The 26,948-nt window shown below is 36.4% G+C and overlaps 1 protein-coding gene across 3 annotated transcripts in view; it reads right to left on the bottom strand.

The window, feature by feature from the left end:
* Positions 1–1,813: 1,813 nt before the first annotated feature.
* Positions 1,814–26,948, bottom strand: part of SMAD5 (SMAD family member 5) — a 46,511-nt gene continuing 21,376 nt past the window's right edge. For all 3 annotated transcript variants that reach the window (XM_046666540.1, XM_046666539.1, XM_046666541.1), the window contains 6 exons: positions 26,369–26,941; positions 20,027–20,278; positions 18,347–18,466; positions 9,961–10,182; positions 8,354–8,610; positions 1,814–6,893 (listed from right to left, as the gene is read on the bottom strand). In XM_046666540.1, coding sequence (XP_046522496.1) covers positions 6,750–6,893; positions 8,354–8,610; positions 9,961–10,182; positions 18,347–18,466; positions 20,027–20,278; positions 26,369–26,771 — 1,398 coding nt within the window. In that variant the 5' untranslated portion in view covers positions 26,772–26,941 and the 3' untranslated portion in view covers positions 1,814–6,749. The remainder of the gene's footprint in view (positions 6,894–8,353; positions 8,611–9,960; positions 10,183–18,346; positions 18,467–20,026; positions 20,279–26,368; positions 26,942–26,948) is intronic.

The following is a 26,948-nucleotide window of genomic DNA, read 5'->3' on the forward strand; positions in this document are numbered from 1 at the left end:
CCTAAACCCTACTTCCACTTCCCACCCAGGATACTTTACGATGGAGACGGTTAAGCAAGCCGCCAACAACTCTTCTTCGTGTTTTCCCTATAGCTATGTTCCCCTTTCTTTAAAATACAACCACAAAAGTGACTTAGATCAAAAGAACACAATTTTTTTTTTTTTTATAAAAGTCAGTTTATTAAAGATAGGCTTACAAATTCAACAACAAAAAACACAATGATACTAATGGGGGGAAAGTTTTTAAAAATGCTTCCCTCTTGGGGCCAGCCTGGTTCACGCACTCTGCTTCAGCAGCCCGGGATTCATGGGTTTGGATCCCAAGTGCAGATCCCAGGTGCAGACCTACAGACCACTCATCAACCCACGCTGTGGCAGCTTCCCACATACAAAACAGAGGAAGAGTGGTACAGATGTTAGCACAGGGCCAATCTTCCTCACCAAAAAAAAAAGCTTCCTTCTTTAAACTATATATACCTACAGAGCTTCAAATAAGTACTTTCTTATAAGCTTGCCCCAGCCTGCTGACAGCCTTCTCATAAACATTTATAAAATATGAACGGTGTGAAAACTGCTGCAGTATGGAACAGCATTACCCACTGAGTCTGTCTAAAAGAAAACTGAAGCACATGTCACAATTGGTGCCCTCATCACCTACACTGACTTGGTTATAGGAATTTGAAAACTAATTATCTTAAATCTGAGAGAAGCCAACACCTCTCACTGACTGTTCACTGAAATCTTTTGCCAGAACAAATGATTTTTAAAATATGCTTTAAAAAAAATATGCTTCTAAAGCAGCCAATGAAGTCACTACTAAATAACCTTACTAAATGCCTTATACTTGAAATAAAAAGGCCTAAGAAGGAACTGATTTGCATAAATGGATTCTTTCGATGAAGTCTTTTCTCTAAATAGAATAATGAAAGCTTTTATATTTATTTTGAGTTAAAATATTTAGTTTGGATTTTTCTACTTTTCTAGTGGGGGCACATGGATTTTCACCATCTCTCTCTAAGCAGAATGAGTTTGCATTTCTTATATACACAACATAGAGGTGGGTGAAGTGTGCACTTGGTGGGGATGATAAAACTAATCTGTGATTTAAAATTTTTTTAAAAAGGGAAAATAAAGAAAAACAAAGCTAATTTGCAATGTGGATAAACAAGGGTTGATCTACCCAAGTCAAGCAGCAACAGAAATAATTCCTCAGAATCAAAGACGTAGAAAAAATGTAAGAGATAATAATAACAATAAGGTACTTTCTAGGTACTTTACTTGTATTACGTTATTTAATCTTCCCCAAAATCCTACGAAGTAGTCTTTTAACTTTATAGATCAGGAAACTGAGGCACAGTGTGGTTAAGCAGCTTGCCTAAGGGCACACAGCTAAGAAAGCTATGCAGCCCAGAACTCAAATGCAGGCAAGGCAGACTCCAGAGCCAGCTCTGCTAAGAGCTATTCTGTCTTCCAATCATCCAGTCAAGACCTCTCATTTAGAGATAAATCTAGAGAAGGGAAATTAGTGGTTAAACACAGAAACCCCAGACTCTAGATCCAAATCCTTTTTCAAAACCAAACTAAACAAAGAAAAACACAGCAACTCTCTTACAAACAGAATGGGAAAACAGCGATCATTCTGAGCGAACCTCATGCTGAGTGGAAAGGCAGGGTCTACGCATGGTCTACCACGAGGGCACACACACAGGCAACATGGCGGCCCCAGCAACGGACAATCTCCTCCTTACAACTCCACTCAGTGAAACATGTCAAGTCAAAACAGAGTACCAAAAAGTGAAGAAACACACATACATTTAGCAGGTTTTGAGGTTTATTAAAATAAAGTATTAGCAAACAAATGCAAAAACAAAGTTCTTAAGAGTTATGGCTTTGAAAAGCACAATATAGTAAAATCTAATACATTTTTATAAGTATCAAAAAGATAACACAATTGAAGCATGTTGCTAGAATTTCATTTTCTACAACATAAACAGAAGCAGAACAAGTACAAGCAAGAAGCAGACTTATAGTGCAGCCATTGGTTTGGTCGTCATCATCTGTGTATGAAATACTTTTTAAGAGAACATGGGCAGGTATATACAAATATCCAGTTTTCATGATTACAATCCTATCCAATTTTAAAATGAGATTTTCAAAAAGCAACTTTAATCAGGTTAAGAACAAAATCACTCGCCCAATTATTATTTTCAAGAGTCCCTGTGTCAAAATACTTTACGAATCAATCAAAGCCCATCACCTCCTTATGGTGTGAGGAGGGAAAAGCTGACTCTAAAAGATGCTTCTTCACAAAGCACTTGGGACTGTACGGCCTCACTGGAGTCTCGTTACGGCTGACACCAGCTAGTATTACAAAGGCACTACCTATTAATGGGGAAATCTACCTGTACACAAACTCCTCAACTTTAGAAAAATAGCATCTTCAAATAAATCCTTAAAAGATAATGCTTTATGATGATTTTAAGAATTTTAAGAACAGAATCATTTGGACAAGAACCACACAAACTTTTTTCACTCTGCCATGAATGACAGACGAATCTTTCCCTAAGACTGGATCTTTTCAACAAAACAACTCACCCTTGTTTTACAGCAACTGCTACCAGCGAACATTATACCATAAAAGCTCTTACTTCAAAAACAAATGGATATGTAAAATCTCTCTCATTGGTTTTTGTAAACCATCCAATTTTAGGGTAACACTTCAATTATAACATAGTTCTATTTTAGAAGAGAAGCTTCTATTATGAATAATCCAATATAACAAAGGCTTAATACTGTTGCCTCTTGTAATTAGGACATGCTAAACTGCAATTCAGTGAACTCCAAAAAACTGTCCAAGTTTCTGCCCAGTAGGCAGAATTGTTTATGCAGAACAAATGCCTTGAATTCTCACTTTCCATACACGCGTCCTCTGGGAGAAGAAAACTTCCCCAGAATCCCACCTGTATCAATGAGAAAAATGATGACACTCTGGTGGAAACAGGCATCAAACCTGAGATTACCCCCCAAAAAGCTGCCCTAGTTAGTATCTGAGGAGACCACCCATAAACCGACACTCAGGAAAACTCCCTCTCATAAAAATCACCAACACTTCTAAAAGCACAAGGTTACTACTACCTTAAAAGATCCTTGCTTATCTAGCTGATGGGTATAATGAGGACACACAATTATGTTCCTACCCAATAGACTGAGAGGATTTAACTAATAGGACAAAAAAGGGCTCTGACCCTCTTACAAGTTAACAGGTCCAAAATTTAGTCACTGGAAGTTAAATTCAATAATTATCAAAAGATTCTTCCTTCTTCAGGAAGTACACGAGGTATTAATATATTATTTTAAGTGGGAAAGTCATAATGACCCAAAGCAATATTAAGCAAACAACTAGAAAAAGTATAAAGAAATAGATACCAACTGGTACATCAGATGCTCTCTGCACTAGAAGCACAGCACTTAAACAGGTACTAGCAAACTTTGTAGAGCTTCTCTGCTATTGGGAGGATCTTATTTTTTGTATAAACTTACCCCTTGCACAGAACACTGTTACAGGGGAATGGTTTCCCACAGGCACTTTCAGGTATTACCAAAGTTTGCATAACGGGAGCCCCAGTTCTTATCTTTACAACAGATTTCAGATCTGAATACTTATTCATCATTTTACATCCTAAAAGGATGTCTTACTCTCAAATGTTATGGAAAGTATACAACAGCTACATCCTCCTTTTGTACTATTAGTGTAGCTTATTGAACTATCTAGTAATCTTATCGTGGATTTCGCCTCAGAAACCCAGCCAATTCTATTAACACAGTTTTCTTATACAGCAATAAAATGTGGAAAATGATATATATTGGTATATATATTTGACATTTTGATTGAGATCTTACTCATATTTTCCCTAAGGAAACAATGCTGGCTTCAGTTGATCAATAACATGCCTGCTACTTTACATTCCATAGCTTAAGCCAGGCAATACCAACCAGACTGTAATATCTATTATGTAGAGATGTTAGTCAAATGCACCTCAAATTCTGGTTTTTCCCCCCAATCAACATCTTTTTGTCCTTTATTCATTACTGACATTAATTTTTATCCTATTCCTACTTCTGCATTTATCAAAGTGGCTGTAATTTTATTATTCCCAGATTCTGTCTTTCCAGCTGGTATATATTAATACGTTGTACATGCTAAAAACATGATTACTCTAGTGGTGTTGATGTTTTCATAAATTTGACTATAAACCATTCAGGAGATTAAATAGAAACTTAAAACCATAATTTTCTGAAATAGTTTCTTTCAGAGGTGCTTTCTTTTCATTAGTCAGAATTTTACTTAGTTTTTTCTTGTTTTTACCTTACTGGCAATTTTTATTTCCCAGCCATGGATATTGGGCATCCTCAGGAATTACAGAAGCAGCTAGACTGAATAAAGTTTTCATTTAAAATCCAGGGGTGTGGAGTTAACAACTTTTAGGAAACACAACAGGCTTATACTTCTCCATGAGACTCTTAACAGTTAACAGCTTCAGTACTGCCATTCACGAGCGATAGCTCCTTAGAGAAAACACAGAAAAGGCCAATCACACAAAATCCCGCTAACTCTGAAGGCTGTAGCATGAATAAAAACAATTTTTAATTAACTCAATTGAAAGTGTCAATAAAACAATTCAATGGTTTCCACCAGTTCAAGCCCACTGAGTTGATGACACATATCTGTCATTCAACCTGTGTGGTTTTTTCCACAAATCTGTTCCAAAGATTGTACCATGAACCTAGTAAGTAAAAGAATGATGTAAATATCTAAGTTCTATCAGTAAGCAAATAATCCTCTTTCACAAGGCTGACACAATTCTGGAAGACTGAGAACACATCATGTAAAACTTATGTTTAAGGCTCAGGTGACCGTCAGCAAGTTTCCTTTCACCCAGCCAAGGACTGTGAGCTCAAACACATACACCGCTCCATCTGAAAGAAGGAGAACCACCCACTGGCTGCACTTTGTAAAAGCAATAAATTATGTCACAAAAACAAAAGGAACAGCATTCTCCTCTCCTCAAAAAAATGCATTTTTTCCTCATAAAAGCAGAAAGGGCAAAGTAGAAAGTCAAGCCAAACTAACACTTTAAACAGAAGATTGACAAGGCTCCATATACTTTCAAAAGGCACCAGAAAATAGGCTGCTTCTGATAGGTAAATTAGGTCATTTTTCTCAAAATAATGTCTTTGCTCTCATGCCATACTAAATGTCCATTTGACTGCTCCCTACAAAAAGGGGTTAGGAGTCCTTTACCCAAAGCCTTTAAGCATAACTGATTAAATGGATATTTTAGAGTTTTCATGCCTTTCCTCTCTGAGGACTGTGTTTTGGGAGACTAGCATCCATTTAGGTGCTAAAAAAAAAAAAAAATGGAGACAGAGCATGCACGGTAACTGAGAGAACAGTCTGCATTCTTTAATATGTGAATGTTTAAAATCAGCTATCTTAACAACCACTGATTCATTTAAGTATCAGACCAGCAGCCTCATCCTTGGGGCCAGACTAAGAGGCTCCTACGGCTACAGTACACAGGTCCCTGTATGGGGAGACTGATGAAAGTAAGAGCAACGGGATTAAGTACATGATTTTCCAACATCAATAACATCCATAAAACTGTAGGGAATTAAAAAGGCACCTTAAGTTGGAGCTACAGAATAAGTCTTATAACCTAGGTTGAAAATACAACAAAAGCTAGAAAAAGCATAACTTCCTACAACTGTAATCTATAAATTGCAGTGTTTGTTAATACAAAAGGGGTACCAAGTAAGGATGAGCATCTAAGTCCAAGTCACTTGAGTGTGTTTCACAAAAGGTTATACTAAAAACTGTCACCCATCAAAGTGCAAAATAAAAGATTAATGCATGCCAAAATTAGAGTTCCTGCAACACTGGCCAAAAGCAGCAAACCGAGCTGAACAAGGCCGTGCACGCACTGCCACTAGCTATAGAGTAGCACTGATGACAGATTCTAAGTAAATGACATCTACTGGAGAGCCGATGTTTGCAGTAATTTTTTTTTAAAAAAGGAAATGTTTTACAAAAGATATAATGAGTAAAGTCACAATACACTGACAAACATTTAGCTGTATTAAATGTAAATTTTATGACGTCACCTAGAAAACTATCACTTTGCTTTTACTGAACACTACTTGTTAGAGCAGTGCATAGTGTTCCTTCAAATAAAACATATTTTTTTATAGTTTCTTTTAAGCCCCTAGCATACGCTTTTACAAAACAACGAATTACACTTTTTTAAAGTTGGTGGGACAAAGAAACTGGTAAAAGCACAGCTTCTGGAGGACCAAGAGCAGAAGGAAGCCTTTTCACGGTGTATCCTCTGACATTATTATAATTCTTCATCATGCGATGCATCACTTTTTCAAAAAAATTTAACAAATAAGAAAACTGCTGGGACAACAAGGCCAACTATGTTCCAGTTTAAAATCAATGCCAAACTTTTGAACTGGGGCGTCATACTTACTCTGCATCGTTCACAACACTTTTGAGAGTTAATCACATGAACAAGAATACAAACAAATGTAGATTCATCACAAGATACAAATGTATTGGTCACAATTATGTAGAAAAAAAATAAGCTGTAATATCTGTTTTCCATGTAAGCTCACAGTATCTGTACTGAAAGTTTCTCTAAAATTAAAACAAGTCCACTAGTAATATAATTGAAAAGAATACTTCTGCACTATGAAACAGAAGATATGGGGTTCAGAGGGGAGCCCATCTGAGTGAGGACTTTATCCAGCCACTGAAGAGGCCCATGAAGATGAATCTCAATCCAACAGGGGGTGCTGGTAACATCCTGCCGGTGATATTCTGCTCCCCAGCCCTGTGAAAATGAACAGATATCAGCAAATCCCTCTTTAAACAGTCAACTAGTCTAAACTAACTTTAACTTACTAACAAAAAGATACTTTAATAGTAGAGACATGTAGAATGTACTTAAAGGAAAAAATGATCACAAAACCAATCTTAGCATTCACCAGGGAATTAAAAATAACACAAAAGCTGCATTATTGAAAGATATATGAAGTTTTTAATCATATAATCCCCTTAACAGAAACCCTTGGAGCAAGCTATGTTTCAGAATTCTTTTTTGAATTTTAGAAAGTTGATATAGTGCAATATCTCACAATTAAAACAGCATTTCTGCAGGGAGACGCAGTCTCACTTAACGGGATAAATGAAACCCATAAATAGCCTCACGGAAATTCACAACAGATTTTGTTACCAAAAAGTTTTTGGTATTCAGATTTGTTCTTTTTTAATATCAGATAAGGCAGTGTAGATGTGATCAATGTATGCAAGTGTAATTTAAGTGGCAACCATGTATCAATTATCCACTAAGACAGGAAATTACTGGGGTGAACTGAGCTGGAACACTTTAGCCTAAGACTCCAGACAAAGATTAAAATTTAATTTTTGTACTTTTATTTGCATGGATTTATCAAGCTCTCTGCTTTACTACTTACTGTAGTCTGGTCCAGGAAAATCAGGCCAGGGGAAGTGGGGAGGGGATGGAGGAGTAGAGATTACCAGTCATGAAAAGTCCTACTTCTACAGAAGAGGGGGAAATGCCTTCAAGGCTAGTGACAAGCTAATGCACATAACAGACCTATAGGAAAGCAGCAAAGAAACACTGGCCTGTGGGACCGAATGCCAGAAAGAAAAAAGCCACACACAGCATTTGACAGTTGCTCTTCTTTGGCTAAATCCTCAAGGACTAAGTGGATATAATACAGGTTGCTTAAATATATCACTAAAATTCTTTCCAAATTTTGCTCATGAACCATCATCTTTGGAATGCCAATAAAATCAGGCCAAGAGTAAATGATAAATTTGAAAAATTCTTTGAACTTTTTGCAAACCCTTAATAACAGAGCTTGGCTACAGGAAAATAATTTTAGTATTCTGAAGATTCTTTAAGTCACTTTAATGGGATATAATAATGAAAACTGCTAAAGAACTTAAAAAGCAATTTTAATATTAAATACTTTCTAGCAATTCAGTCTTTAACTGAAATTCTTTATAAATTCAGCCCCTATTCAATATCAAAATTAACATCAATACCATGCATTTTATAATGTCTGGATTATAAAATAAAATCTTAGACCTATCATGCTGGTTAAAGTTATAAATTCAAGAATTTCATTTAAAAGTCTATTACATGAGGTCAAAAGTAACTACCGCCCTTCATTTAACAAAGACTTTTAAAAATTATATCCTACAGACACATAATAAACATATTTACAGTGACTCAAATTAAGCTACAGGTCACAACCCACTCACCTTGACAAAACTCATTCGAATGGTACACATTTTGGTGAGCTCATATACTGCCTCAAACCCATGGTTGACAGACTGAGCCAGAAGCTGAGCAAATTCTTGATTGTTAAAAATTTTGAGGCTGCAGCTGCTGGGAATCTTACACACAGTGGTAGGATGGAAGCCGTGATGAAAGTTGCAGTTCCTACTCTGTACAAATATGCTGCTGTCACTGAGGCACTCTGCATACACCTCTCCGCCAACATAGTACAGATGAACACCTTAAGAAGACAGGCATCATGAGAGTCAACTTAACAAAGCAGTATAATGAAACCAAAGAGGCGGTGTGAGGTGCAACCAAGAATACCCATTCCTCTATGGCAAACTCCCAACAGTCTTTAGGTAGAAGCTACCACTAGATGGCCTTCCACTGCCAAGGATAATGGAGAGGTTAATGCCTGCCTAACTTTTCACTAATGCAAACAGTGCTAAAAAGACCATCCTTGTACAAAAGTACCTCTCTGCACACATGTGAGTCACAGACTTGTATCACGCTGTTATATTAAAAACTATGTTTTATTTCTGAGCAAATAAAAATTTCCCACGGAAGAAAGTGTCCTAGAACGGTATACTGGGAAAAGAGGGAAAATTGATTCCAGAATTTAAGAATTCACCAAGTAGATTTCTCTTATTCTACTGTAGTGGGAAAATCAATGCGCAGAAGTGAGGCATTTTGCCTAAACAGTCATGGCAAGTTGGCAGTAAAGTCAAGAGAGATTGGAAACTCTTTTCAACTTATTTTTGGCCATAGCACTTTTCTGAACCTCTTCTATAAGAAAGCATATCACAAATACAGTTATTTACCTTTTGTTCCTAATTTGGACTAAGACTTTCTCAAATCAAAGAAGCAAAAAAGCAGCAGGTGGTACAGACAAAACTTCTTAAGGGACAGGTAATACACTCTACACAGGATAGGCTTCCTTCCTGACCACCTGCTGCAGGAGAATCTTATAATTCATTGCAGCGTGAAAAGTTCCTTGTTTGTTGTGACAACTTTCTTGCAGGATGAATTGTAAATAAAACCTTGTTACCTGAGTTTGAAAGGTGGGAGAGGTGGTGGTGAAGCCCCTGAAGACTTATGTCATTCAAACTGGCTTTCCTATCTGTAACCCTGCTCCTCCAACGTAAGAGAAATTCTGACAATCATCTCAACCCAAAATACTCCGCAAATATTATAATTACGGGATTCTAATCCTTCACCAGCATTCATATATTCCACAAATATTGTATATTTACTATGAGCCAGGCACTGTTCTAGCTGCTGAAGATATTATTGTAACCTGGAAAAATTTCTGTAAAGCTTATAATCCAGTTAGGAAGACACTCAAAAAACAAACATAAAAGTAGGATGATTTCACATCCTAAGTACTATGAAGAGAAACTAATAAGCAGGATAAAGAAAAGAGGACTGATTATGTCTTTACTTAATACACTCAAACACCTGCCAACGCGAGGGCAGAGGCCATGCCTTAGGCTTCTTTGTACACTCCAGCACCTCATACAAGGCACGGCACACAGCAAGCAGAACAAATGACTGACTTCAACCGAACGTAGGGAAATGACAAAATTACCTTTTCCAATATGTCGCCTGGTGTTTTCAATTGTCGAATTACGATTAACATTTGACAACAACCCCAAGCAGAATCTACTTTTGTTATTTGAAGGGTCTGTGAATCCATCTACTAACACACTAGTAGAAGATGCATGAAAAGCTTCCCCAACACGATTGTTTAATTCATAGTAGACAATTGAACACCAATGTTTGGGCTCTTCATAGGCAACAGGCTGAACATCTGTGAACAAACCAAAAATAAAAAAGGTTTAATGAATGAGTATCAGAAACTCCAAGTTCTTTATGCGTTTCCCTTCAACCTAACCCAAGCAACTATGCACACACAAAAAATTTCAGATATTTCACATTTTCCTGGCTTTAAGTCTGTATCCAAAAAACAAACAGAAATGCCTTGAAAATGACAATTAAAAAAATGATACAAACACAAAGATAGGCACCATCACATTTTAAATTGTTTTGCTAGCAGAATCTAATCCAGGTTTAAATTTGAGATGGCAAACCTCTGGTTCAGCAACCTGAAAGATTTAACTATACCAGTATCTATACAATTATTCTAAACAAAAATTTGAACTAAAAAACTGAGTGGGACTCTCAGGAAACTAAGAATACAGTAGACCACCCTTATCTACAGTTTCACTTTTCATGGTTTTAGTTATCTGTGGTCAACCGTGGTCCAAAAATATTAAATGGAAAGTTCCAGAAATAAACAATTCATGAGTTTTAAATTGCACACCATCCTGAGTAGCGTGATGAACAATCTCACCCTATCCCACTCTATCCTTCCTGGGACGTGAATCATCCCTTTGTCTAGCGTATCCATGCTGTATACACTACCCCTCCTTGAGTCACTTAGTAGCCATGTCTGGGTTATCAGATTGACTGTTGTGATATCACAGTGCTTGTGTTCAGTAACCTTTATTTTACTTAATAATAGCCCCAAAGCACGAGAGTAGTGATGTTAGCAATTCAGATAAGTCAAAGAGAAACTGTAAAGAGCTTCCTTTAAGTGAAAAGGTGAAAGTTCTCAACTTAATAAGGAAAGAAAAAGAAAAAATCGTGTGCTGAGGTTGCTAAGATCTATGGTAACTTTTATTACAGTATACCGTTATAATTGTTCTATTTTATTATTAGTCATTGTTGTTAATCTCCTACTGTACCTAACTTAGAAATTAAACTTTATCATACATATGTATGTATAGGAAAAAACAGCATATACAGGTTTTGGTACTATCCACAACTTCAGGGATCTACTAGGGGTCTTGGAACATATCCCCTGTGGACAAAGGGGGACTACTGTAGAAGGAAACTTCTATAACTTGATAAAGAACATTTACACAAAACCTATAGCTAACATCATACTTAATGGTGAGAAATGAGAAGCTTTCCCGCTAAGACTAGTAACAAGGCAAGGATGATCTCACCAATCCTTTCCAACATCAAACTGGAAGTCCTAGCTAACGCAGTAAGACAAGAAAAGAAAATAAAAGGTATAAAGATTGGGAAGGAAGAAATAAAACTCTTTGTTCACCAACTACATGATAGTCTATACAGAAAATCTGAAAGGATCGACCAAAAAAACCCTCCTGGAACTAGTAAGCAATTATAGCAAGGTTGCAGGATGCAGGATTAATATACAAAAGTCAATCACTTTCCTATATATCAGCAATGAACAAGTGGAATTTAAAATTAAAAACTTATTACCATTTATAATAGTACTCAAAAAATGAAACGCTTAAGTAAAAGTCAAACAAAAGAGGTACGAGATCTTTAAGAGGAAACTATAAAACGAATGAAAGAAATCAAATAAGAACTAAATAAGTTGAGAGATATTTCATGTTCTAGGACAGGAAGCCTCAATATTGTCAAGACGTCAATTCTTCCCAACACGATCTGTAGATTCAATGCAATCTCAATCAAAATCCCAGAAAATCATTTTGTGGATATTGACAAACTGATTTTAAAGTTTATATAGAGAGGCCAAAGATTCAGAATAGCCAACACAATATTGAAGAACAAAATTGGAAGACTGACACTACCCGACAAACACTTACTATAAAGCTACAGGAACCAAGAGTGCATGGTACTGGTGAAAGAACAGACAAACGATCAAAGGAACAGAATAGAGAGCCCAGAAATAGACCTACATAAGTATAGCTAACTGATCTTTAATGAAGGAACAAAGGCAATAATGGAGGAAAGATAGTCTTTTCGACAAATGGTACAAGAATAACTAAATTCACATGGAAAAAAATGAATCTAGACACAGACCTTATACCCTTCACAAAAACTACCTCAAAATGGTTCATAGACCTAAATGTAAAACACAAAACTATAAAGCTTCTAGAAGATAACACAGGAGAAAATCTAGATGACCTTGAATATGGTGATGACTTTTTAGATACAACACCAAGGCACAATCCATGAAAGACATACTTGATAAGCTAGACTTAATTAAAAATTTAGAACTTTTGCTTTATAAAAGACACTGTCAAGAGAAAGAGAAGATAAGCCACAGACTGAGGGAAAATATTTGCATAAGACATATTTGATAATGGACTGTTATCCAAAACACACAAAGAGCTCTTAAAACTCAACAAGAAAATGAACAACCTAACTAAAAAATGGGTCAAAGACATGAAGAGACACTTCACTGAAGAAGATATACAGATGGGAAATAAGCATATAAAAAGATTCTCCACATAGTATGTCATCAGGGAAATGCAAATTAAAATAGCAATCAGATACCACTACACACCCACCAGAAAGGCCACTGACAACACTAAGTGCTGGTAAGGATGTGGAACAAGAGGAACTCTCATTCAATGCTGGTGAGAATGTAAAACAGTGCAGCCATTTTGAGACCGTGTGGCAATTTCTTACAAAGCTAAACATACTCTTACTTTACAATCCAGTAAACATGCTCCTTAGTATTTACCCAAAGGAGCTGAAAACTTACGTTCTCACAAAAACCTGCATAAAGATGTTTATAGCAGCTCTATTCGTAATTGCCAAAACTTGGAAGCAACCAAGATGTCCTTCAGTAGGTGAATGGATAAATAAACTGTGGCACATCCAGACAACAGAACATTATTCACCACCAAAAAGAAATGAGCTATTGAGCCATGAAAAGACATGGAGGAAACTTAAATGCATATTGCTAAGTGAAAGAAGACAATCTGAAAAGGCTACATACTGTATGATTCCAATTATATGACATTCTGGAAAAGGCAAAACCATGGAGACTAAAAAGATCAGTGGTTGCCAGGAGTTAGGAGGGAGGAAGCAATGAATAAGCAGGGTATAAGGATTTTTAGGGCAATGAAACTATTTTCTATAACACTATACTGGTGGACACATATTATTACTCATTACAACCCACAGAACATACAATACGAAGAATGAATCCTAACATAAACTACGGATCAAGGGTGATAATGATGTGTCAATGTAGGTTCATCAAATGTAATATATGTACCACTCTGGTGCAAGTGCTGGTAGCAGAGGAGACTGTGCGTGTGTAGGGGCAGGAGGTATGTGGGAACTCTCTGTGCTTTCCACTCAAATTTGCTTTGAACCTAAAACTCATCTGAAAAATAAAGTCTTATTAAAAACAAAGAAACAAAGGAAAGAAAGAAAGACACAACTAAATGAGCATTACCTTTACGTAAAAGGTGGTATACACATTTACATGTTAAGTGCCAGAAAAAGTCAACAACTCATAATGGACTCAATGGATGAGAGGGACACACGGAAGTTCTTTATCCAGTACTAGTAGGGTGTCTTTCTTGGGGCTGAAATCAGGCAGAGAAGTTACAGACCCTCAATTTTCTTTCAAGAAAGGCAGGGACAAAAAAACGTCTGACAAAAACTTAAAGAGTAGTCATGTGGCCTATGTAGGCAATGCAAAAGAATTAGTTAACTTTTAAAGCTCAATTCTAATTACTCAATTGCAAAGCATTCAGATGAGGAGGAACAGAGAGAAACAAACCACTGTGGACCCATAGAGAGGAGTCCTAAAAGCTCAGATTTTAAAGAAGTTTATACAAAAGATGGAACAAGGAGGGGCCCATAACCAAAGACATACAAATGAGTAGCAGGAAGTTACAAGCATAGTGTCAGGAAAACAAGAGCCAAGAATGAGCAGAAGCTTGTAGGGGAAAAAATGCTAAGCAAAACTAAAAAGACAATGTTGGTCAGGATAAAAAGGAGAGGAAAGCTTTGCCTCTGCTCAAGGCAAAGGACATATTGTTAACCAGGGATTCAAGGCACTGCAGTTTAACTTTGATTTTCCTTTTGTCACCTCTCTGTCAAAGAAAAAAGAGAAAAAACACAAAATATGACTGAGATGAGAAGAAACTTTGGTGAAAAAAGACATCTACAAAGGTGAGAAGATGAGTGCCAAGTGCCTCGAAAATGACTCAGTTCTTTGGCTGAGACAAATGATACTCCAAGGAACATCTAACGTTCTACTAAACTGCACTCTGATCTCTGAGACTCAGAAGAAGAAAAGGAAAATGATTGGGGGGTAAATATAGTCTATATTTTCAGAAAGAGGACGATAATACCACTTACTGGGTATTACCTGATGGTGTATGCCAAGAGCATTACATATATTGTCTAATTCAATCAACATACTAATAATTCCTGTATAAATATTATCTCTACTTATTTTACAAATGAGGAAAGTTAGGCTTAGAAATTTAAAAAGCTACCCTACATTGCAAAGCCAATAAAGAAAGATGTAGGAATTAAAATCTAGAAATTCACACTCTGACATATTTTGCTGTAAATGAAATTAGTATGAAAACATCCTCAATAAATTCTAGATTTTGAAAAAGCAAAGATATTATTCAAACATTAACAAAACTATTAGGGGGCCTAAAATTTAATTGTTCTTAGGAATGTGGGGCTCCTGGGAAAACATAGTGTAACTACAGTCACTCGGTACCATCACAAACATGCAGAACACACAAATACACCATTCTTATAAGAAATGTCTAAAATGGCAGTACCTTACTTCTGCTAACTTGTGACAAACTAAGGAGTTTAAGGTCTCAAAACAAACTGGCTTTAAAATCACAATGAGATACAACTTCACAGAAAGAAATTCAGGAAATTCTGAAATATCTGGAAATAGATTAACATGCTACTAAATAATCCAAGGGTAAAAGAAGAAATCACAAGGGAAATTTTAAAATATTTTAACAGAATAAAAATGAAAACAAAACATACCAAAATTTATGGGATGCAACGAAAGGTGTGGTTAGAGGGAAACTGTTTTGACTACTTATGTCAAAAAGGGAAGAAACAACTCAAATCGATAACCTAACATTCCACCTTAAGAAACTATAAAAAGAAAAGCAAACTAAACCCAAAGCAAACAGAATAGAGGAAATAATAGAGATTAGAGTGGAAATCAGTGAAAAAGAGAAAAGTTGATTCTTTCAAAAGATGAACAAAACTGACAATCCTTTAGTTAAATCCTATCAAGAACAAAACGACACAAATTACCAAATTCAGGAATGAAGACATCACTACCAACTCCTATAGAAATTAGAAAGATTATAAAGGGTACTATGATAAATTTTATGCCAACAAATTAGACCATTGAGATAAAATGGACAAACCTCTGGAAAGACACAAATTACCAAAACTGACTCAAGAAAAACCAGAGACTCTCAATAGACCAATCACTATAATAACTAAAGAAAACTGAATCTGTATTTACAAAGAAAAGTCCAAGCTCAAATGGGTTCACTGGTAAATTTTATCAAATATTTCAAGAATAATACCAGCACTTCACAAATTCCTTCAAAAATAGAAGGAAATACTTCCCAATTCACTCTGTGAGACTATTATTACCCTGATTCCAATGCCAAACAAAGACATCACAAGAAAACTAGAGACCAATATCCCTCACGAATATATAAGCAAAAATACTCAACAAAATATTAGTAAACCTAATCCAGCAATATATAAAAAAGGTATACACCATGACCGTGTGAGATTTAACCTAGGAATATAAGGCTGGTTTAACATCAGAAAATAAGTCCATGCAATACACCTTATTACTAGAAAAAAGAACAAAACTACCCTACATGATCATCTCAATAGATGGAGAAAAAGCTTTTGAAAAAACCCTACACTCATTCATGATAAAAATTTTCAACAAACTAGGAATAGAAGAGACCTAGTAGTTTACTGACTAGACCCTCCAGAATAATGGTGAATAGAAACAGCAAGAGGAGACATCCTTATCTTGTTCCCAACTGTAGGGACAAAGCAATTCAGTCTCTTACTATTAAGAATGATGATAGCTGTGGGTTTTTCATATATGCCCTTTAATAATAAGAGAGAGAAGTTAAAGGCACGCAGATTGGATAGGAAAAAAATAATACTGTTTTTTAATTCATAAACAACATGCTCCTGTATTTAGAAGGCCCTAAGGAATCTATATACACACACACAAAACCTACTACCAGAACTAATAAATGAGTTCAGCAAGGTAGCAGATTACAAGATTAACATACAAAAGTCAACTGTATTTCTATATACTAATAAGGAAGAATCCAAACATGAAATTTTAAAAAATCCCATTCGCTTGGGAACAAATTTAAAAACAGAAGCAGAAGTAAAAGACTTGTATACTGAAAACTGAGAAGATCTAAATAAACGGAAAGACATTCAACACTCGTGCACTAGAAGATGACAGCAAATCTCCCCAAATGAATTTAGAAAGTCAACGTGACCTCTATCAAAATCCAAGGAGCGGTTTTGGTGGGGGCAGAACTTGACAAACTCATACTAAAATGACATGTAAATGCAAAGAACACAGAGTAGCCAAACAATTCTGAAAAAGAAAACGATGGAGAACTAAACACTTCTCATTTTCAAAACTTATTATAAAGCTTTAGTAATCAAAACAAGGAGGTAGAGATATACATATACAGATCAATGAACAAAACTGAGAGTCCTGAAATACACTCATCCACTTAAGTCAACCGATTTCTGAAAACAATGCCAAGGCAATTCAATGGTGAAATGATACTCTCTTCAACAAACAGTGCTAGAATCAACAGGATATCTACATGAACAAAGAGGAATTTAGTCCTTTACCATACAAAAAGCTTAACTCAAAATGAATCAGAGACCCAAATATGAGAGCTAAAGCTATAGAACTTCTAGAAGAAAACACGGGAGAAAAGTTTTCATGACCTTGGGATAGACAAAGATTTCTTACATGCAGCACCAAAAGCATGATCCAGGAAAGAAAAAATTGATAAACTGGACTTCATCAAAATTAAAAATTTTTGTGCTTCAAAAGACACCATTAAGAAAATGAAAAGACAAGCCACAGATGGAGAGAAAATATTTGCAAATCATATATCTGGTAAAGGACCTCTATCTAGAATATATAAAGAATTCTCACAACTCAATAATAAGACAAGCGACCCAATTAAAAAATGGGCAAAAGATTTTAAATAAACATTTCACCAAAGAAGATATACGAATGGCTAAGAGGTATGTAAAAAACGTTCAACATCATTACTCATTAGGGAAATGCAAATTAAAACCACAATGAGTTAGCACTTCATATACACTATAATGACTATAATAAAAAAGACAGTAACAAGTGTTAGGAGGATATGGATAAACCGGAAATCTTCATGTTACTTTTAAGAATGTAAAACGGTATTGCCACTTTGGAGAAGTTTGGTAGTTTTCCTTAAATAGTTAAAACTTACCATGTGATTCAGAAATTCCACCTTACGTATCTACTGAAGAACAATAAAAATGTCCACACAAAGACTTACATGCAAATATTCAGCATTTATATATCAAATGTAACAACACTGTTTACACTAGCCAAAAACTGGAAACAATTCACATGTCCATAAACTGGTGATGCATAAACAAAATCCATACAATGGAATACTGTTCAGCCATAAAAAGGAACAAACTATTGATACATGCTACAACACGGATGAGCCTTGAAGACGTTATGCTAAATGAAAAAAGCCAGATGGAAGAGACTACACATTATGTGATTCTATTTACATGAAATGTTCAGAAAAAGCAAATCTATAGATATAAAAAACAGATTAGAGGGTCCTGGAGCTGGGGATAGGAGCCGGAATAGACTGCAAATTAGGCACAAGGGATAATTTTAAAGAGTTATGGAAATGTTCTAAAACTAGAGTGCAGTGATGGTATAAAACTTTATACATTTACTAAAAGTCACTGAATCATACATACACTTAAAATGGATACATTTTATTGTATATAAATTATACCTCAATAAGGTTGTTTTTAAAAAGTGGCCAAGAAATTAAAAAACAAAACAGCAACAATAAGAAAATAAATATAGTGAGTATTTCTCTTACCTCTACTGGATATACTGGGCATAATCTGAGGAATCATATTATTGCTTGTATCCATGGGCTGGGAATTATCTTGACCCATCTGATCATCTGGTGGCATATAGGCAGGAGGAGGAGTATCAGCTAAAAGGAAGAAAATGAGGCAAGTCCCAAAACAATAGTTAAAATCATCTTCCTGCTCCAAGTTATTCTAAAAGTATTAAAAATTCCTAAGATTACCAGCAGGGTTCGTCACTGAACATTAGAGGCACACAAAAATGTAGAATGCTATCTTAGGGCAAGGGAAAAGGAGAAAAGACAGCACATCCTTAGCTACTGAAAACCTATTACAAGTCCACATGTATTTGGTCCAATCCGTGATGTAAGATTAGTGCTAAAATTCACTAAAATAGAAATGAAGGTCAAGAATTTTGCCTTTATTTGCTTAGAATCATATGCTTGAGAAATTGCAACTACTGCAAATCAATCTGAAGGACAAAGATTATCCTAGTTTGGGTATCTACAGAGACACTTTTAAATTATCAAGATCGTCACATACTGTATGTTGCTACTTAAAACTAGAAAATAAAACTACATTGCTTCAAAATTTGCCTTCAACACTAACAGCAGTTGTCTAATTCTTTTGCAACGTCCTAAAATAGCTGTTCTGCCCTATTAAAAAGCTACTGAATTCTTTCAGAAAACTGCATGTTAACTAGAAAAGCTTTTGAGTTCCAACACTCATGGCTGAAAACCTTTGTGCAAAAGCTACAGCTATACTTCTTTGTCTCAGTAACTATAAATACTCAATATAATTTCTTTCACTCCAAGGTCTAGTTTGTACAAGACATATTTTGAGACAGAGCTACAATCAGCACTGAATCTACGACAAAGTATGAAAATTAGTTTTTGAACACCTAATACTAAGTTAAACAACTGGTTCTCAATTTCTATTAAAAAAAAACTGTATCAATTGAAATTTTGCTGCAGGAGAGAAACTATAAAGAATACACTTAACGTAAGACTCCATCTGCAACAGGCATTCAAATATTTCTTGACAGAGTGACGTGATGTGTCCATACATGACACACCATTAACAAAACTTTGGAAATTTATAAAATCTACTTACAATCTTTCTCCAGGCAAACTAGTTCACCAGTCATCTAATTAAAGATAACTGGGGTTCATTCTTAACATTCCAAAGTCTAAAATGATTCGACAAGCAATGTGCTAAAGTTAAAAAAGCACAGACTTTAGAGTCAGAGAAACCTGGGTCTGAACTCCCACTTATTAGCTGTGCAATCTTAGGCAAGGTATTTAAACTCTTGAAGTTAATATCAATTTATTTTTCCATCTATAAAACGGGAATAATACCTATCTCACATGGTTGTTCTGAAAGATTAACTTTAATGCAATATCTTCCATCACAATATCAGTTATATAGAGGGACTCAATAAATGGTACTTAGTATTATAAATTATATGAAAATATTTAAGTCAAATATAGCTACATCCATTTTTAAACATATGGTAGTTGGCAAAATAAAAACCAAAAGCCTTCTGGAAACCAAACAATATCCAAAGAGTAGAGAGTCAAAAGTAGCTGGCTCCTGGCATACAACAGTTCACCCAGAGGGCTAGCAGTATAAGAGTAACTGCTGATTCTCAGGGATTATTTTTTTGTATCCATAAAACAAATCCTTACCTGGGAGCTGAAATGGACTTCCTGGTCCAGAACTTGCTGGGGAGTTGGGATACGTGCTGCTAGCAGGGGAAGGGGGGTAGGGGCTATTCGGAGATAAGGGGAAAGGAGTGTTGTTGGGCTGGTGGAAAGAATCTGGAAACGTTGCATTTTGTGGCATGTGTGGTTCATTGTGGCTCAGGTTTCTAAACTGAACCAGAAGGCTGTGCTGTGGATTGAATTCATTATGACGAGGCACTAACACCGGAGGTAAGACTGAAACACAAAAATCAAAAGTCATCTGTCAGCAAGGACTAACGCAAATATCCCATACACATTAAGGGGCAGAGAGAAAGGATTCGGGTAAGACTGTGAATCTATTAAAACAATTTACTTTTAGGAAGGTCTGCTTTGTAGAACCTTGAATCTATTATTTACATAATAACTAAACCAAAAACTCTAAGTACTTAGCCTGTATAGGGTACTCTGGAAGACAGAAAATCCAGAAAAGATACTACTCCTGTTCAACAGGAGATAAAGCATATTTCAAAACAATCATAATACAGAGAATTTAATTGCATTGAGAATTTAACAAAGATGAGCCCTTCCAGCTAGCAAGGAATCAAACAAAATACTGTGGAAAAGACAACAACTGATAGGACCTTAAAGAAGCAGGAGAATTTCACATGGGAATGCTAGGGGTGGGGAGAGCAGAGGAAGAGATGGGGAGACCCCAGGAAGGAGGTAAGAAAAGACAGTGGGGTGGCCTAAGCACTCACCTAGGAGGTAAGAGTAGAGAGTGAAGCTGAGGTCAGCTACGCAGACCTCCTGAATGCCTCCATGTCTCCAATTTTGAACATTTCATCTTTCTTAGTTTGAGGGATCTCACATTTTATGTTCTTCAGTAAAGCTTTCCCTACTGAAAACAGTTTCCCTACTGCAAAATATTTCCTAGATAGAAGCCTTCCACTCAACATCAGTTTTCTAAACATGACCATAATGAAAATATATACAACAAAGACTACACATATTGAGAGATGTTTTTAAAAGATTAACTTTAATCAAGCATTCACTTTCTCTGAAGACCCAAGTGATCAATCACATACAAATATTGGACTACCTTTCCCTATAGAAATAGAAACAAACCTGATTTCTCTAAACTCTACTGTACCAATTCATCTCTTTAACAATTTTCGCATATTTGTTAACGTAATTTCACTTCCAAAAAATCTTACTTTGACATCATTCAGCAGCAACAAAAGCAATCTGTTTTCAAGTTAACTAGGTCATACTTCGCCTCCCTGAAGCAGGGATGTACCTGAGGAATCAGAGGCTCTGTAAGGCAATATTTGTACTGATTTTTGGTCTCTTTTCATTTTACTGAATTAGTGTTGTAATTATGTGGTTAACATCTGATTGTTTCGTTCTACTGTGTATTACCAACTGCTGTTCCCCTCACAGAATGACGGGACAGCTGCCATCAGAGGGTAGGGCATTAGACAGTAAGAATTTCTATGTTTAGCTGGCTAGCAATCGAAAGACTTACTGAAATAACTACTTAGGAATTCAATCCAGTAAGGATTTCTTTACTCTTTTTTTAAGAAGCAGAGCTAAAATCATTGACTTCTCTCTTACTTGACTATTATCCATACACTTTTTTTTAGAAATTATTTTATTTTCACCCAAAATTATACATGGATAATTTAAAAAGACAGATGCTATAAGAGATTATAACAAAAACAGCAATTTCTAAGCCTCGCCCCTACTGCTCAGAGACAACAATTTAAACTCTCAGCCATTTCTCTTAACGTTTACTTTGTGCATTGCTAAGTAATACACTTATATTGCTATTGTGGATTTGTCAAGATGTTATTTCTAGACTTGCTGTTATGGGAAATGAAGTAGCTGTCTTATATCATTCTATCCCACTCTCATTCCTCTTCCCCACAATAAAGTTCCATAAAGAATTTTGGTTAGGGGCCAGCCCGGTGGCGCAGCGGTTAAGTTTGCACGTTCCGCTTCTCGGCGGCCCGGGGTTCGCTGGTTCGGATCCTGGGTGAGGACATGGCACTGCTTGGCAGCCATGCTGTGGTAGGCGTCCCACGTATAAACTAGAGGAAGATGGGCACGGATGTTAGCTCAGAGCCAGGATTCCTCAGCAAAAAGAGGAGGACTGGCAGTAGTTAGCTGAGGGCTAATCTTCCTCCAAAAAAAAAAAAAACAAACAAAAAAAAGAATTTTGGTTAAATCAATACCCAGTGTTTATATTATATATAAAAATATTATTCACTGCTGAGCCAACTATTTACTATGATTATATTTTTTCTTGAAAAGCGCTTTTATTAATTATTGCTTTGTTCCTTCATTTGCTTAATCTTAAGTATGTACCACAAATATTTCCAGAAATCCAACAGATCTGTCAAATTCCTATCAATACCAGCTTCCGGATGCCACAAATAACTATGTATTGATTCCATTCTTCTCCTAGATCCTCCATCCTTTCGCTATGATCTAGACTGATTGCTACCTAAGTCTCCTACAAATCTGAAGTCCTTAGGCTTCCCTTCTCTTCTCTCCTCTTGGATCGCATTTCCTGGACTTCATACTCTATTAGCTTCCTAAGAAAGGATGTAAGGAAGATAAATTTTGAGTCCTCGCCTATATGAAACTATCTTGTATTTTGTTTGTCTGCATGCAAATTCCAGAATAGATAACTTTATCTAAATTTCGGGGGCACTGTTTCATTTTCTTCTAGGATCCAGAATCACATTGAGAAATCCAACATTCTCAGTTCCAGTCCTTTGTACGTTTCTTGTCTTTTCTCTCTGGGAGCTTCCAGAATCTTCTTTTTATCCACAATATACTAAAATTTCACGTGTGGGTCTTTTTATATCCTTTGTTCCGGTTACTCAGTCACTAGGCCTCTCAATTTTCAGTTCTGGAAATTGTTCTAGTAGTATTTCTTTGATAATTTTCTCTCTGCCATTTTCCCCTATGCTCTGTTTTACTAGAATGATATTTAATTTGAAACTTATTCTGAGCCAGTTAACATTTTAATCTAAGCATTTTTCATGCATTAACTCATCTAACCCTTATAACAAACCCGTGAGGTAGGTATTTATTATTTGCATTTTTACAGATGAGGAAACTAAGTCACAGAAAGGTTAAGTAACTTGCCTGTGGTCACAATGGTAGTACTGGTAAAATCAGGATTCAAATCCAGAAAGTCTGATTCTAGAACCCAGTCTTAACCACGAGACACTACTGCCTATTAAATCCTGGACCATCTGGGTTGCCCCTCTATTTTTCTCTTGTCACTCTCCAACTATCTTCCATCTTTTTTATCTTTTTGTAATACATCTGACTGTACCATATTTTAGCTATGTGATTTTGTATAAGTTACTTGCCTTTTAAGTCTTGGCTTCCTTATCTCTAAACTTACTAGTAAACTTATAGGCTTGAAAAATGTTAGTACCATTTTCTAACCCTTTGAAGAAATAACCTCATAAGGTCAGAAAACTGCCTAGTTCATAAGTGCTCAAAAAATGTTCATTACTATTACTATCCTGTTACCATTACTACCACTTTATTAACACGAATACTATAAAGTGATCCATCCTGTGTCTAGCAACCATAGCTGCTAGATTAACTTGCTGAAGCATATCAGAGCTATGCCCCAGTCTTTTCTATAGAATGAATCATAGGTGAGAAAAACGGATTACAAAAACTAAGACATTTGTACTGGCTAATTATCAGTCACACCCTAAGATTCCTAGACTTTCCAGCAATTCCTAGAAAATATCAAGTTTGGGAGTTTTTCTGACTATACTTCTCTATTAAATCCTCATATCTTCCTTTCCTCATGAATTCCTTCAGGCAACAGCTCTCCTTGGACAACACAGTAAGAAAACGAGAATCACTTCAAATACCAGCTGGCAGCTCTAAAGCCCCTTAAACTGAACATTCCCTTGACGGCACCATCACTGCTGTTCTTTCTGCTAGTATCCACATCCAATGTTGTTTTCAGAGACTTTTTACCGTACTGGGCTTTTATTAGCTCCATGTGAAATCCAGCATAGCAGATACACTTTAAGGTGGCCACCATGACTCAGTCTCTGGCTATTCACCCTTACATAATCCCCTCTCTCTCTGAGTGTATTATTTGTGACTTGCTTCTAACCAACAGAATATGGCAAAGGTGACAGGATGTACATGATGACATTCCATAAGGACGTAATGCCCTTCTAGCAAGAAGACACTCTCTTTCTTACTGGCTTTGAAGAAGTAAGCTGCCATGAATGAATGAATGTGAGCTACCTATGAAGAAGGTCATGTGGCAAGCAAATAAAGGCAGCCTCCAGTCAACAACCAGCAAAAGTCCAAAAGCTTGCAAGGAACTGAATCCTGTCAATAATCACATGAGCTGGGAAGCAGATCTTTCCCCAGTTGAGCCTCAGATGAGACCAAGCCCTGACCAACACCTTGATTATAGCCTTGCAAAGGATCCAATTAGGCCATGCCTGGACTCCTGACCCACAGAAGCTGTGAGACAATAAATGTGTGCTAAGCCACTTAGCTTGTGGTAATCTGTTATGCAGCAATAGATAAGTAATGCACTCAGCTAGTATCTCAGCTTATACAATTCATTCATTACAAAAAAATATTTACTGAGTACTACCTACTAAGTGCCAGGTACTAACAATATTCTAGGCACTGGGGATGTAGTACAGAATAAGACAGAGAAGGTCCTGCTCTCATGAGTCAGTAACAAAATAAATATCTAACAGTCAAGTAATAATGGAGGTATCTGAGCAAGGATTGAATGGAGTGAAAAAATGTGCCTAAAAAGATCCTGGGGGGAGAGTATTCTAACTAGAAGAAACAGCAAGAAAAAAAGCCTAGATCCAGGAAGAACATGGCAAGTCCAAGAACAGAGGAAATTTGAGGATAGGTCATGTAGGGTCTTACAGAAATCTGTTCAAAGAGTGACAGAAAGCCTTTAAAGTATCTTGAGACTGACATGATCTGAAATATATTTTCTAAAGATCAGTCTGGCTGCTGGGTAGAAAACAGAATGGGTTAGGGGGAAGAAAAGAGGCAGAGACCAATGAGACTACTTAAGGTGAAAGACAATAATGGTCTGTACTAGAGCAGTGGTGTTAGAGATAGTGAAAGGTGATATTATCAAAATATATTTTGAAAGCACAGCAAACAGCATTTGCTCATAGCTCAAATACAGGACTTGAGAGAGAGAAAGAAAAGATGACTTCTAGGTAGCAACTACATGAATGCCGGTGCCATTTACTTCAATAGGGAAAACTAGAGAAAAAATGACTTAGTGGGAAAAAAAATTAAAAGTCCTATTTAGACATATTAAATCTGATATGTTTATTAGACTTTCAAGTGGAACTGTCATGTAGGCAACTGGATATAGAAGCCTAAAACTCAAAGAAGTTGACTCTGGAGTTCAAAATCTGAGCATGAGCTTATACATGGTTTTAAAGCATGTGAAAGCATAAGAACACAAGAGGAAAATATAGATGGAGAAAAGGTCCAGGGGCTGAGTCCCGTGAAAACAGGAAAATAAGTCAACAAAGGGACTAAGCAAAAGAGCCAGGGAGGTAAGAAAACCAGGGGAGTGTAGTGTTTCAGAAGCCAATAAAGGAAAAGGTTTGAGTGAGAGGGAAGGAGAGCACCTATATCAAATGATGCTGAGAGGGCAAGTAAGATGAGGACTGAGAATGACCCCTCTCTCTGTAGAAAGGCAGTCACTAGTCAAGTCAAATGGTAGAGAAGAAGGACTAACCAGAGGGCTGTCAAGAAAGAATGGTAGGAAAATAATTGGAGATAATAAAAATGGAGGTTCCTATAAAAGAACTAGAGGAAACAGTGTAGTAGATTGGGGGTGGGAGTGTATGAATAAGGTCAAGACAGGATTTCTTTCTAACTTTTATTTTAGGATAGGCAGTATGACATGCTTATATGCAGTCAGAAACAGTCCAGCAGAGGGAAAATACAATGCTAGGGAAAGGGGTGATAATTGTAAAAACAAAGTTCTTGAATACAAAAAAGAGTGGGATATAGTACACTCACGGAGCTTACGCCTTAGATAAAATAGAGACAGCTCCTCCACAGGAATGGCAGACTGTACAGATGACTGACTGCTTACAGTGAACAATGAAGCCACCTGGGAGCTATGTCACCTACACATAAAAAGCTAAATTCAAAATCCAGTATTCCTTCCAAGATTAAAATCTTTAAGAAGGAAACAAAAGGCTAATATAACCTTTTAATTACTAAATTCAGTTAAATACAAATCACGAAAAGAGAAATTGTTTTAATTCTTCTCAGAGGAATAAAACCTACCTGGACTCTCTACTCTCTTATAGTGGTATGGGTTGATACAAACTTCTTTTTGCTTCGATCCAAAAGGAAATTCGCAAATATCCAATGGCTTTAGCTCGTGATGACTCTGCAAATCAGGCCAGCGCCAAACACGACAATATATAACATGGGGTAAGCCTTTTCTGTGAGAAACCTGCAGGCGTCCATCTAAAGATCTGGGAATAGTAACACATTTGCTCGGCTGTCCTGGACTGCTCAAGGCTTTCTCCAGTTCCTCCATGGCACCCTTTTTCTTTTTTAGCTTTTTCACCAAAGCATCGACTGCTTTTTCTGCCCATTTCTCCTCTTCATCACCTTGCTTCCAGCCCAACAATCGCTTTACTGCTGGACTAGTAAAAGAAAACAAGCTCGCCATTGACGTCATTTGACATAAATCTTCAGAGACCTTCTTGCAACTCAAAGTCAGTGGCTACTGAAAGAACAGATCACAGGTGAAGAGTCACATACATACAGGTCCTAAGCAGAAGTTCCAACTAAAAAGGGAGTGACATTTATCTTCATAAGTGCCATAAGCTTCTTTCATTGGTTCAAGTCCTGAAAG

This window comes from Equus quagga, chromosome 7, assembly GCF_021613505.1.
Source record: "Equus quagga isolate Etosha38 chromosome 7, UCLA_HA_Equagga_1.0, whole genome shotgun sequence".
NCBI lineage: Eukaryota > Metazoa > Chordata > Mammalia > Perissodactyla > Equidae > Equus > Equus quagga.